The sequence below is a fragment of the Phocoena phocoena genome, chromosome 9 (genome assembly GCF_963924675.1).
Source record: "Phocoena phocoena chromosome 9, mPhoPho1.1, whole genome shotgun sequence".
Classification (NCBI taxonomy): Eukaryota; Metazoa; Chordata; class Mammalia; order Artiodactyla; family Phocoenidae; genus Phocoena; species Phocoena phocoena.
In genome coordinates, this window is record NC_089227.1 from 86,598,440 (window position 1) to 86,613,494 (window position 15,055).

Below are 15,055 nucleotides of genomic sequence, written 5' to 3' on the forward strand. Positions count from 1 at the left end.
CATCGGTGAAACTGGAGTGTTAAAGTCCCCTGATATTATTGTGTTACTGTCGATTTCCCCTTTTATGGCTGTTAGCATTTGCCTCGTGTATTGAGGTGCTCCTATGTTGGGTGCATAAATATCTTGCAATTGTTATATCTTCTTCTTGGATTGATGCCTTGATCATTATGTAGTGTCCTTCTTTGTTTCTTGTAGTAGTCTTTATTTTAAAGTCTATTTTGTTTGATGTGAGAATTGCTACTCCAGCTTTCTTTTGATTTCCATTTTCATGGAATATCTTTTTCCATCCCCTTACTTTCAGTCTGTATGTGTCTCTAGGTTTGAAGTGGATCTCTTGTAGACAGCATATATATGGACTTGTTTTTGTCTCCATTCAGCCAGTCTGTGTCTTTTGGTGGGAGCATTTAGTCCATTTACATTTAAGGTAATTATAGATATGTATGTTCCTGTTACCATTTTCTTAATTGTTTTGTGCTTGTTTTGTAGGTCTTTTCCTTCTCTTGTTTTTCCTGCCTAGAACAGTTCCTTTAGCATTTGTTGTAAAGCTGGTTTGGTGGTGCTGAATTCTCTTAGCTTTTGCTTGTCTGTAAGGGTTTTAATTTCTCCATCGAATCTGAATGAGATCCTTGCTGGGTAGAGTAATCTTGGTTGTAGGTTTTTCTCTTTCATCACTTTAAATATATCTTGCCACTCCCTTCTGGCTTGCAGAGTTTCTGCTGAAAGAGCAGCTGTTAGCCTTATGGGGATTCCCTTGTATGTTATTTGTTGTTTTCCCTTGCCGCTTTTAATATTTTTTGTTTGTATTTAATTTTTGATAGTTTGATTAATATGTGTCTTGGTGTGTTTCTCCTTGGATTTATCCTGTATGGGGCTGTGTGCTTCCTGGACTTGATTGACTATTTCCTTTCACATATTAGGGGAGTTTTCAACTATAATCCCTTCAAATATTTTCTCAGTCCTTTTTCTTTTCTTCTTCTGGGACCCCTGTAATTCAAATATTGGTGTGTTTAAAATCCCAGAGGTCTCTGAGACTGTCCTCAATTCTTTTCATTCTTTTTTCTTTATTCTGCTCTGTGTTAGTTATTTCCACTATTTTATCTTCCAGGTCACTTACCCATACTTCTACCTCAGTTATTCTGCTATTGATTCCTTCTAGAGAATTTTAAATTTAAGTTATTCTGTTGTTCATCATTGTTTGCTCTTTAGATCTTCTAAGTCCTTGTTAAATGGTTCTTGTATTTTCTCCATTCTAGTTGCAAGATTTTGGATCGTTTTTACTGTCATTACTCTGAATGCTTTTTAAGGTAGACTTCCTATTTCCTCTTCGTTTGGTCTGGTTGGCTTTTACCTTACTCTGTCATCTGCTGTGTTTCTCTGTCTTCTCGTTTTGCTTAACTTACTGTGTTTGGGGTCTCCTTTTTGCAGGCTGCATGTTTGTATTTCCCACTTTTTGGTGTCTGCCCCCGTGGGTAACGTTGGTTTAGTGGGCTGTGTAGGATTCTTGGTGGAGAGGACTGGTGCCTGTGTTCTGGTGGATGAGGTTGGATCTTGTCTTTCTGGTTGGCAGGACTGCGTCAGGTGGTGTGTTTTGGGGTGTCTGTTAACTTATTATGATTTTAAGCAGCCTCTCTGCTAATGGGTGGGTTTGTGTTCCTGTCTTGCTGGTTGTTTGGCATGGGGTGTCCAGCACTGTAGCTTGCTGGTCGTTGAGTGGAGATGGATCTTATCATTGAGATAGAGATCTCTGGAAGAGCTCTCCCCTATTGATATTACATGGGAGCAGGAGGTCTCTGGTGGTCAAATGTCCTGAACTCGGCTCTCCCACCTCAGAGGCTGAGGCCTGACACCCCGCTGGAGCACAAGACCCTGTCAGCCACAGAGCTCTGAGGAAAAGAGAGAAAGAAAAGGAAAGATAGGAAAAAAATAAAATAAGTTATTAAAATAAAAGTAAAAAAATACTATTAAAATAAAAAAATTATAAAAATAGAGAAACGAAACCAATAAACAAATCCACCAATGATAATGAGTCCTAAATACTATACTAAGATAAAAATAAAAATCAGAAACTAGTCAGTCACATACAGCAAACCCCAAGTCTACAGTTGCTCCTGAAGTCCACTGCCTCAGTTCTGTGATGATTCCTTGTCTACTCAGGTGTTCCACAGATGCAGGGCACATCAAGTTGATTGTGGAGATTTAATCCGCTGCTTCTGAGGCTGCTGGGAGAAATCTTCCTTTCTCTTCTTTGTTTGCACAGCTCCTGGGGCTCAGCTTTGGATTTGGCCCCGCCTATGTGTGTAGGTCACCTGAGGGTGTCTGTTCCCCACCCAGTTAGGACGGGGTTAAAGGAGTGGCTGATTGGGGGGCTCTGGCTCACTCAGTCTGGGGGAGGGAGGGGTACGGAATGCGGGGTGAGCCTGTGGCAGCAGAGGCCAGTGTGACATTGCAGAGGCCTGAGGTGCGCCGTGTGTTCTGGGTAGGTTGTCCCTGGATCCCGGGACCCTTGCAGGGGCGGGCTGCACAGGCTCCCAGGAGAGGAGGTGTGGAGAGTGACCTGTGTTTGCACGCAAGCTTTTTGGTGGCTGCGCAGCCTTAGCCTTTCATGCCCGTCTCTGGTGTGCGCTCTGATATCTGTGGCTTGAGCCTGTCTCTGAAGTTCGTTTAGGTGGTACTCTGAATCCCCTCTCCTTACCCATCCTGCAACAATGGTGTTTTGACTTGTAGGCACTTCCAGACTTTTTCCCAGGCTCCCTCCCGGTTAGCTGTGGTGCACTAGCCCCCATCAGGCTGTGTTCACGCAGCCGACCCCAGTCTTCTCCCTGGGATCTGACCTCCGAAGCCCGAGCCTCAGCTCTATATTATTTTTTAAATTGCCTTTTAATTTTCAGCTGGTGTAAGTGAAATAGATAATATAAATTAATTAATACTGGCTCTTTTCAGTGTTTATGCTCTAGGAGATTTTGGGAGACAAACAGATAAGGTTGTAAACAAATGTGCCATTTGGGGCTGTGACATTTTATTATTCATACCTTGCTTATTTGTTATTTTTTAATAGGCTATCATATTAGTGTGCATATAAGTAGCCATACGCCACTTAATCTAGGGGCTTATTGATTTCAACTACGTGTACCTCATTACCCAAGCACTCTTGCAGCAGGTGCCTTAGATGTTTAGGTGGCCCTTTGCGTGTGTCCTGTCTATGATTCATATGTGCTCTTGTGAAGATGACTTTTGTCCCAGCTAAGTTTCTGTTACCTTCTTGCCTGCTTAAAGCTCTGCTTATAGTTTTGTTTCATTTTCCCCCTCTGCCATGCTGAATTTAGATGGCTCCCTGGTTGCTAAGTACTTTGCTGCTGTTGAGGTTGGTTTTGCAGCATGGAGTGATTCTGTGGCCTGAGGTGTCTACCTCTTCATGTGTGAAACAAAACCAGTAACTAAAATGTCTGTTATTGGAATGTCACGTCTGGAAATATCGATGACTTTTTTCGACTTGCCTTCAGAATTGTCATGTCAGTTTAGAGGCTTTAAGCCTTTTTGGTTCTACACCCAGTTTGCTGCTGTTAAGATATTTAAAATTAAATATGGTATCATCAAATGCCCTCTACACTGTGAAGGAAACCATATGGATTTGGTCATTCTCTGTGTGCTTCTCTCTTGTGGGTTTCAGGGGTCTAGTGAGTTGAAGTAAGGCAGCAGAATTATGCATAAATCTGTAGAGGACTTATTCACTTAAGAACAAATTTGTGTAAGTAATTATATCATGGGTGTCATTAAATGAACATTAAATGTTCGTACTTAAGTGCATTTTATGAGTTGCGAACAAAAAAGAGATTGAGAATAGCCTACATGTCATCTGAAGTAGAGGTTTCAGAGATGTTATACAGTGGTTAGAAGGACTTATTCCATATACTGGGATATTTTCATTCTTCCTTAAATAAGTAGATTTCAAAACGCTCCAGTGGTGTTAAACAACTTGGAGTGGTTTGTGTTGTGTAGTTGAGCTTGAATCTAGTAAAGGATGTATATGTTCTTTCAGGATATCACATTTTTAAAACCTTTCAGTTGTTTAGAGGAGTGGAGGAGAGGGGAGGATGGGGACAACTTTGTTAGGGTCCATAGGCTGGTATTCACTTTTGCTTTTGTCTATCTTAATTCAGCCGTTTGTAAAATGAGAGAATTATTTTTGGGCCAGAGGTTTTCAACCTGCAGTTCTTTTGGTAGTTGTGGAAACCCCTGAAGTCATATGAGAAGTTTTGTGTATATACATGTTAGCTCGAGGGAAACGCCTGTGGTTTTCAGTAGGTGACAGAAGTCTCAGATCCCAGCCCTGCCCTCTCCCCAGCTCCTGCAGGGGTTAAGAACCACTGTTAGAAACCAGATGGTTTGGATGAAAGTTGTAGTCTAAACATCTGCAGAGACTTTCGACATATAATACTACTCAGAAAACTTCCATGGTTTAGCAAGACCTGTCTTCAATGGATAATGATGCTTTGGTGGACATGTTTTTAAATAAAAATAGAATGTTGTTCTTTTGTATTTATGAGATGCTCTTCATTACTCTTTTCCTCAGTCTTGTCTGACTTGTACCTATTATTTTTCCTTTCTTTTTCTTCATCTCTCTTATTGGTTATAATTTTAACTTATTTACCTTTTCTTTTCCACATGTATGTATAATGTCTTTTTATCAAGCTACTTATCTCTAACTAATAAGTAGGAATTTTAGACTATGGTCTGGCTCTTTGGAATTCTCCTGCAGCACCAAGTATGGCATTTTATAAACAGTGAAGGTTAATAAATGTCACCAATGTTAATAAATGACTCACTGTAGAAATGGTAGTCTGTGGAAAAATTTCTGTGGAGATTTGCTTACTTTTAATTTCTTCTCTCTCTTATTAATTGATGGGTATTAATATGAGGAACGTAACTGTTTTTGTGTGTGTGTGTGTGTGATTCTTAGATAGTTACTGTGTAAGTATAATTTAATTTCAAATTTAATTGAAAAACCTCTCTGATTCCTTTAAGGGAATAATTACATTTTTGTAGACTCATTCTGTTTTTTGATTTGCTGATAGAATCTGTGGCTATTTATTAATTTTTTTACAGTGAAGGAGATAAACCTTCAGGACATCAAGGAGGATTTGGAGTTGGATCCAGAGGAGAACAGCACCCTTTTTATGGGTATCCTCATCAAGGGGCTGGCCAAACTGAAGAAGATCCCAGAGACAGTTAAGGCGATCAAAGAACGCTTGGAGCGGGAGCTGAAGCAAATTGTGAAGAGGTCTACAACCCAGGTGGCTGACAGTGGTTACCAGAGGGGAGAGAACCTCACGGCTGAGAACCAACCAAGGTAGGTGGGGGTGTGGTTTGTGTGGGTTTTTTTGTTTTTGGTTTCGTTGGGTCTTCACTGCTGTGTGCAGGCGTTCTCTAGTTTAGGCGAGCAGACGCTACTCTTTGTTGCAGTGCACGGGCTTCTTATTGCAGTGGCTTCTGTTGTTGCGGAGTGTGAGGTCTAGGCACGTGGGTTCAGTAGTTGCATCCCATGGGCCCTAGAGTGCACAGGCTTCAGTAGTTGTGGCGTGTGGGCTCAGTAGTTGTGATGTGTGGACTCAGTAGTTGTGACACGTGGGCTCAGTAGTTGAGCCATGCTGGGCTCTAGGGCACATGGGCTTCAGTAGTTGTGGTGTGCAGGCTCAGTAGTTGTGGCACACGGGTTTAGCTGCTCCACAGCATGTGGGATCTTCCCGGACCAGGGATGCAACCTATGTCCCCTGCATTGGCAGGCGGATTCTTAATCACTGTGCCACCAGGGAAGTCCCATGGTTTGTGGTTTTGATCATTGTATTTACTGTACCTTTTCTAGGGTGGGTGGGGTAAGTAAATATCTTAGGTTTATGTTGTTTCTTGAACTCTGTATACTATGGCCCATACAAACTCAGACTGGTGAAAACAGCTTGAAGAGGCATAGTTCAGGTGGTTTTTGAGGTAGTTGAGAAGTTTTAAAGCATGTTGTCCATACTCAAATGAAAGAATGTAGCAATTATTGAATATTTCTTAAGCACTTAACTATATTCAAGGCAACTTATGTATATTATTTAATTCTCACTATAACTTTTTGAGCTGATTACTTAGTACCCACATTTTATAGTTAAGGAAACTGGGGTTCAGAGCTGAAGTAATTAGCTTAAGGTCACAGAACAAGTGGCTGGCCTTCCAGGTGAATGCAAGTCCATGGTATTTCCTCTGTCCCGTGCTTTCTTCTTGAATGTGTAGTGATATTTGCCAATAGGCAAATCAGTCTCAGGGATTCCTTGATGTACTTAAAACAACTAATAAGGTTTGGATTTCATAATTCTTCTTTCATAAGGGGAAAACTGAAATTGTCCTCTGATCCTAACTCGGTCTTGACTGTGATACACTGGGAGCTCATGTCTGCCAAACCAGAGCTTAGGGCACTAGTGTAATGTCATCTGATGGTGGCAGAAGATATTTCAAATTGAGGCTTTCCTAGAAAATCCAAGATTCACTCTACGTGGATCTTTGTTCCCTCCTTCCCTTTCTCTGTTCTATTCCCCAGCCCTCCACGTACACCAGATATGGGCAAGGCAGGAATTTGTCGTTTGAAGGGAAAAGGCCAATGGAAACTACAATTTTATCTGAGAACAGAGGGCAAAGTAGGGCATTTCTTCTGAGTTGCTCAAATAATGTGTGTTCCTGGGAGGCGTGAGATAGTGTGTGTTCGACAGAGTTCATAATCTTGTTGACACGTTGTGAAGGAAATTCTGTTTGTACTTAGGACTTAAATTTTTTTTTTTTTTAAAGAAGATAAACAAATTTAAGGAGAAATAATAATAGCTTAGTATGGAGTTCCCCACTTTAAAATTTTGAAGAAAATAATGTATTCTGTTTACATTTTCTATATTCTTTTGTTTTTTCTAAATAATAGTGATCTTAATTATACTTTAGAAGTCTTCAAAAATTAATTCCCTTGTACACTTCATTTAGAAGTACGATTGGTGAAGAAAACATTCTCCACCCCTCTTACGCCACAGAGTATTTCAAAGCACGTGTTTTGAGGAGCATGGGTTTTGGAGCTGAGCAGACCTGACTTTGAATTTCAGCTCTGTAACTGAGGAAAACAGAACCTGTCTTACAGGGTTGCTCGTGTTAGATGAGGTTATATGGTTAGAGCTTGGTAGAGCAGTGCCAGTAGGTACCATTACATGCATCTGTGCGTGTATGTGAATACATAAGTTTATTTATTCTTGGTTCCTTTCTCAACTTTCATGTTCTTTGATCACTCACACTGTGATCCAGAGAAGCTGGGAATGGTTCTGAATGGAACTGTGCTTTTCTTCTTTCTTTGCCTGGTGCCTGGATTTTTGTGTAGACCTTTTGCCTCCTTACTAATGAACACTCCAGAATTCTGATTTGCTGTTTGCCCAGTTGCTGCAAGTCCCAAGATGAGTACAATGAACTTTCATAGGGAAATAGCATGACTATAGTATAAATTGGAAATAAAACGAAAAGGACACGGGTCAGTAACTGTTCCGTAGTTCTCATTACAGTCCCCTTAGCAGCAGCGTGTCTTTCCTAGGATTTTGACCTCTTCCTCTTCCGTTCCTTCGGCACCTTCCAAAATTCACAAGTGGAAATTACAGCAACAGAAGTGGAAATTCGGCATACTGCCCCAGGAAATAATAAATGTTTCTCTGTGAAGAATGAGTCAGCAGGAGGGTATTTTTCCCTCTTTAAGTTTTGTTTTTTTGTCAGTATTTTAAAGGCCTTTGTAGGTAGGATATATTGGACACCTGCAAGTGAGCAAGCTATTTGTCTTGATTTCATGCCTATAACATGATCCCATTTTATAAAATGTACAAATATGAAATATTGGGCCAAAACTCCTTATTATTAGATAAAATAGTACAGAGTAAGCAAATATTTGGAACCACTCTTTTCGAAAATCAAAGATTAAATTCTTGGGTTGGTGTTCCAAATGGCTGATAATTTGGAGCTAGTCTATGGTAGCTGTGTGCCAACAAATGCTTTAAAACTCCTCAAGAATTAATTACCTGGGAAACTTCATTCAAAAGTGATTGCATTGTTGCTTCTAGAGGTTTAGAAGTTTAGAAAGGATATTGTCAGATTATCCTTGAAGCTTGCATGATACCTTGTGTTAAACTGTACTGGGAGGTGTGAGTGACATTATTTTAGAGAGAAGTAAAGTCAGAATACTTTACATTATTATTAATATTATCTTTTACCATTCAAGAAATCTTACGTTAAAGGTGTAAGAGACTGTTTTCCTTAAAGGAAGTTGGAGCATAGGCAAAAACAACCATGAATCCTTCTTCCACAAAATGATTCTCTCCCTCACTACCCCCCACCCCCACCCCGCCAATGAAATAACCTATTCCAAATCGTTAGCATATAAATGCTACTCTGAGGCTAGGCACCAGAATTGTAACTTTCCCTAAAAGTCTCATTGTTCAGCATCATCTTCTTAAATATATTCTGGTTGTGATGCATTGCAGGCCTGTTTTCATTTGTCTTTATGTAAAGAGAATTAATGTTGTGTGCTATTTTGCTAGAAAAGTAGTAGGAACCAGACTAGTGAACTCTGTTTTGCTTTCACTTCCTGCAGAGCCAGAATACTTTCACAGACAGTTTTCAAAAATCACTTTGGTCACCCACTTACTATTTTATTTTATTCTTGATCCCCCAACCTATCTATTGTCTGTTTATAGGAGAAATATTTTGTCTTCCTGTTCATTCATTATCAAGTGTCTACAAACCTCTGTTTACTATGAAAGGAAAATATTCAACTACTATTGTTGCCAAGTTGATAAACATTAGGGTAACAAGGGCTTTTTAAATCTCCCAGAACCACCTGCTACCCATAATTTCCTCAGAAAGGCAGGCAATGTCTTCAATATCAGATGGCTTGTGTGGTCTGCAGCCTGTGCAGCCCATAACCAGTTTCTTCAACTCCTGCTGCCTAGCTATTGGTTCTTGCCCAAAATCTAGCTCATGAACATTTTCATTTTTGTTCAGAAAAGCTGTAGGAAGTCCTTTACTATTTAGCAAATAAGAAAAGCGTGAAAAATACATGGAACAAAATCTTCTCAAAGGTGTGATACCTTGTTAAGAATATGTGAGAGAGAAGAATGTGGGAAAAGAGAGGGATTGGCATGTAACAGCTACTTGACTTACTTGAAAGTGGTCCTGGTTAAAAGTGAAAGCAGACTGGGGAGGTGCTGGAGGCCTGCTCCACTTTGGTAAGACTATTGATCTGAAGAGGGCAGAAAGGATTGAATGAATGGACAGTGGCTGCCAGGGAGACCTTTTCCCTTTTTGGAAGGAGACCATTTTGTGATGTTCCTTGATCTCTATTATGAATGAGGGAAGATTAAGCGTCTGATATAAAAAGCAGAGAACATTGCATATTCTGTGCTCACTGTTATACTGAGGAAAAATTCATGGAAGAAACGGGAGAGGAATATGCTTTAATGCTAAAAGTAGTTGTGTTTGGATAGTAAGGTTATAGGCTCCCTCCCCCTTTATTTTGCAACTGTTATTAAGTTATAGTGAAAAATAAATTCATTATTTAAGAATTAATTTAAAGTATAACTCAAGTTATTTTAATCAAAAGAAATCATTACAAATGGAAATGCTGATTGGGGGTATTAGTGTGGAAAAACAGTACGTGTTTGCAGATCAACTGGATCATGTTCATTAAGTTACTTTTTATGGTGTGTGTGTGTGTGTGTGTGTGTGTGTGCATGTTTGGTTATTTTCTGACTACTCCTAGAATGGAAGCTTCAAGAGAAGAGAGAACTAGTTTGCCTTGTTCAGCACCATATATCCAGAATGTAGGCACAGAGCCCACCAGACCCATAATAAATATATTTTGAATGAAAGAATGAATTCCACTTATATTGAATATCAGTCATGGACCAGGAACTGGGCTCAAATGCCACACAAATACGACATGATCCCTGTCCTTATGGAGTTTAAAGTCTAGAGGGGAAGAAAGGCATTAATAAGAGAACCTTTAGATAAGTGTATTATTATAAACTGTGATAAGTGCTGCAGAGGAAAAGCAAAATGTGCCATGAGAGCATATAACCATGGGGACCTAATCTGGTCTGGGTAGGTGGGCATTAGTGTGTGTCTTGTGTCTGGGGGGGATGGTGTGTGTGTGTATTTTAAATAATAAAGTAAGGCAGCTTTTACTGTTGTTTTATACAAGTTGTAGTTATCAAGCTCCATTCATTTGATAGCACCTGCTAGTTATTCTTCTAGTTGTGCAGTTACCTTGACGATGACATACAAGATGTGAGAAGGAGAGCATCCGATTCTTGTTGTGCCATTTTCAGAGTTCTTTGCTGGTTGATTAGATTTTTGTGGTTTATTCGATTTTGATAATTATTGCCAAATGTGTTTTTCTTAGAGATAATACCAAGTTTTCATGTCATCAGTAATGTTTGAGAGTTCCTGTAGTCTCTAGTAAACAGATTGTATTATCAGAATGTTTTTATCTTTGTCAATCTGATCGGTGAAATGGTATTTCCAAGGTGGTTTTGATTTGTATTTTTTAGAGAAAATTTGAGTGAGGTTAAACTTCTTATTTGTGTAAAAAGTAATTCATTGTTATGATATCTATGTTATATATGGATATATTATTTCATAATAATCTGGGTTGAGGGTGAGTGTAGTTATAGCTAAAACAAGATTAGTGATAAATGATACTTATTGAATCAGGGTGATAAGTACAGGATGGTTCATTATCCTATCCTAAAAGCCGACTTGTTTAAAAGTTGAAATTTTCAATAGTACAGTGGTCAAATAATGTTTTATTTCCTTACTGAAAAGTAGTGAACATCTATTTTTCCAGTATGTTTGTCTTTCTGTTGATTTGCAGGAACTTTTTATATATCAAGAAAATTAGTTCTTTGGGATTTATATTCTAATTTCACTCCAGCTTCTTTCTCTTTTGACTTTATGATGTCTGATCATGTATACATTGTTTTTATTTTTATGAGGTTGTATTTATCAATGTTTCCTTTTAAAGTGTCTGGGTTTTGTGTCAGAACTTAGGTCTTCTTCACTCTTAGATTATAAATAAAATTTCCCAAACTTTCTTCTAGTCTTTATATTTTTGATCTGGAATCTGAAGGAGTGGCCATGCTACTTTTAAATAGTCATAACACGTATTACATTGTATTGTAATGGACTGTATACCCTTTTCGTTTCTGCCTCCTAAGTGTCTGTCATGTAATTGATTGTCAGTGTTAGGTGAATACTCGCTGAATAATTCTAACATTGGATCATCCACTTTATAGTCATGTTTTTCTTCATAGTTGGTATTTGCCTCATTTCCTAAAACTCCCCACTCCCCCAGCCCCCGATTTCTCAGTCTCTGCAGGCTTTAGATTTGTAGAGATACATTGAATTACTGCTCTAAAAGTTAGAGCAATGTACTTTAAAAATTCAGAAGTGAATGAATGAAATGAGGGCATACTGTTGTAATAGGCCAGTCATACAAAGTGGTTTTATCTATGAGACAGTCGAAAGGCTCAAGCCCCAAGTTTAGTTTTGTGGTACAAGTACAGTGTTTATGGAAAGAGAAATAAATATTTCTCGTGATTTCTTTATATCTGTGGCTAGAGTCAGGCATGTATTTCTTTTTCAAATAAGTAGCATTTCCTTTCATCTCTTCTTTCTCTATTAGTTACTCTTCACCTAAGTATCTGAAATGTAGGATTTGGTGGAATTGGTCATTTTATTTTACAGAAAAATCATTTAAGAGCAGCTTTGAAGCAAGGTCAAGCATTTGTCCTTGTGGCTTCTTGTAGCCATTCCCAAGCACTGCGTGTAGCACCTGGACATGCTTGGAATCAGGAAGGGCCTCGATGTAATTTAGATGAGTCGTTAATTTGAATCAAAGCAAGCGGGAAGCAAGTAAATTTAACTTCAGTGATTATGATTCCATTTGATTAAATCTCTACTTTTGATTACATGTATCAGTGAGAACATGCTCTAAATACACCCAGCTATTAAATACTGAAGAGTATGAATAGGATGAACCAGGGACATATGGAAGAAATTCCACTATTCCTCAACTAGAATATAATCCCCTGCAGCTTTACTAAAATATTTTTAGAACAAATGAAAGGAATTACTTCTTTACATATGGGGTTTATTACACCATTTGTTAACTAAAATATAGAGTTCATTACCATGGAAGGTAGTACTGGTCCCAAATCTACATACTTTCTTGTAAGACTTAATTGATGATAGCTTCTTCTTTTTTTAACATTTTATTTTATATTGGAGTATAGTTGATTAACAATGTTGTGTTAGTTTCAGGTGTACAGCAAGGTGATTCAATTATACATGTACACCTATCTATTCTTTTTCAAATTCTTTTCCTAATTAGTTGTTACAGAATACTGAGCAGAGTTCCCTGTGCTATACAGTAAGTCCCTGTTGGTTATCCATTTTAAATATAGCAGTGTGTACATGTCAATCCACACTCCCTAACTGTCCCCCCACCACCTTCCCCCTGGTAATCATAAGTTCCTTCTCTAAGTCTGGGACTCTGTTTCTGTTCTGTAAATAAGTTCATTTGTATGTTTTTTTTTTTTTTTTTTTAGATTTCCCAGGTAAGCAATAGATGATAGCCTCTTAGCATATCAGGTGAATTAATAATGTGGGTAATGTTCATAGCTCTTTGGTAAACGTGCAGTTGGACAGCTGTCTTTCTGATCCTTATGTTGTCCTTTAGTTATAGTCCCTGGAGAAAGGGAGCTTGGCTGAATGCGCTAGAGGTCTTACTCAGTGTTACATTTCTTAAATATTTATTTTATATTTGTCAGGGTAAAAAAAAAATGCTTTTTATTTCTCTTGTTTTGCACACTGTAGGAGGTTCATATTAGAGATGGGGCCAGTTAAGGAAATGATGGATGAAATCTACATTCTAGGTTATTGATAACGTTATTTAGGTGTCTGCCTTCGTGTTGCATCAAGGCCACTTCTTTATTTGGCAGATAGTAGAGCTGCCTTAGATCTTTTCATTTTCTGTGTGCTTGCTGGTGTCATAATCCAAAGATACTCCACACTCAAACCGGCACTGAATCTTTCTCATAGCAAAAGCACACAAACAAAAACTTGTGTCAGCTTTCCTCAGCTACCGCTGAGCCGCTCCGTCCTTCTGAGGAAGCTAAGGCTGCATTGGGGTGAGGCCCTCACTTCATCAGGCGACTAGAACCGTGCCCGGCAGCCCCTCCCTAGCGCTCGCCCGCACCACGGCCTCCGCCTTGGAGCTCGCCTGCATCTACTTGGCCCTCATCCTGCATGATGATGAGGTGACGGTCACGGAGGAAAAGATCAATGCCCTCATTAAAGCAGCCGGTGTAAATGTTGAGTCTTTTTGGCCAGGCTTGTTTGCAAAGGCTTTGGCCGGTGTCAGCATCCGGAGCCTCATCCACGGTGCGAGGCAGGTGACCTGCCCCCTCCACCACTGCTGCCCCAGCTGAGGAGAAGAAGGTGGAAGCGAAGAAAGAAGAATCTGAAGAGTCTGACGATGACCTGGGCTTTGCTCTTTTTGACTAAACCTCTTTAAAAAGCTGAGCTGTTTGGTGCTAAAAAAAAAAAAAAAAGTGTGTCAAATGAAATTCTTCCCTTGGTGATGTTTAGGGGTGAGGTCAGATATGATTAGAGCACCTTTGTGTGTATCTTAGGCTGTACTTTATTTTTCTGGGCTCCTCTAGTTCCTGGCCCATATCATCATTATGTTCTCTAATCAGATTGGCTGTAAGTTTTTAAGAGGGGGGTTAACTTTGTGTTTGCAGCCTGATTTAGGGCTGGGCACGTACTAAGTGCCCAGGAAGTTTAATGAATGAATAACTAAGAAAAATGCAAAGAAGACAATTTTAAAATAAGAGGAAACGATTTTTATTTTTTAAAAAATCTCAGCACTACACAGAGGGGGGTCTAAGGACCAGCACTACCAATGTCACTTGAAAGTTAGAAATGTAAATTATCCCTGTGGGGAGGGGTGATTAAATTGGAATCCCTGAGTGCAGGGCCTACAGGAGTCTCTAGATGATTCTACACATGCTAAAATTTGAGAACACTCTTTGTAACATCACAGACATCACGGAGTTCTGTAGTTTTGTAGCATTTATGCTTCGCAAAGCAGTCTGCCATCTGGCATCTCACCTGAGTGAGCCTTACTGTTGGCCTCATCACAGGTAGGGGCATTATTATTAATCCCAGATTTACCCAAGGAAGTGGGAAAGCTGCAATAATTTGACAGTTTCACAAAGCTGGTTGGTGGTGGAATTAAGAGGATAAGTTGTCTGTATCCTCCATGGAACTTTGCTTTCTGGCTTATGTAAAGATCACAGTCCTAACTCATTTCCTGGGCCTGATTTTGTTCTTCCTCAGGAGAAGGGCGGTATTTACGCTGACACATCCATTCCCGCACCCGTACAGTCTCCACCCCACACCCCGCTGTGATCAATGGCAGGCCTCTCAGCAATAGCTGGACATGTTAAGAAGTGTGATCAGCCGCCACAGAGTAAATGAGTCTTAATTGACTCACTTGAGAATCAGACTGATGACTTAGAGACACGTAAACAGTTCCCCTAGAAACCTTGTACGTTCTTGTACTAAGACCAGTATACAACTAAGTACTAAGAATATACACCTGAAATCATAACTTTTCTTCTTTGGGAAGTGGATTTGCGGATACATTTTCCAATGTTCCATTATGATGAAATATGATTTTTCAAATGGGTGAAAGGCTTTTCTTCCCCCTAGCTTTATTGAGATAATAACTGACATAACATTGTGTAGGTTTAAGGTGTACAATGTGTTGATTTGATATACTTAAATATTGCAGAATGATGACTACCCTAGCATTGGCTAACACCTGCATCACATCACATAATTACCATTTCTTTTTTGTGGTGATAACTTTTAAGATGTACTGTCTTAGTAACTTTCAGGTATTATAAAATACAGTATTAACTATAATCACTATGCTTTA

At 39.3% G+C, this 15,055-nt stretch overlaps 1 protein-coding gene and 1 pseudogene across 1 annotated transcript in view; both read left to right on the forward strand.

The window, feature by feature from the left end:
* The window catches only part of EXOC4 (exocyst complex component 4), an 822,005-nt gene that overhangs the window by 92,195 nt on the left and 714,755 nt on the right, over positions 1–15,055 (forward strand). The window contains exon 6 of the mRNA XM_065883517.1: positions 5,104–5,347. Coding sequence (XP_065739589.1) covers positions 5,104–5,347 — 244 coding nt within the window. The remainder of the gene's footprint in view (positions 1–5,103; positions 5,348–15,055) is intronic.
* On the forward strand, positions 11,888–13,614 carry LOC136128495 (large ribosomal subunit protein P1 pseudogene; annotated as a pseudogene).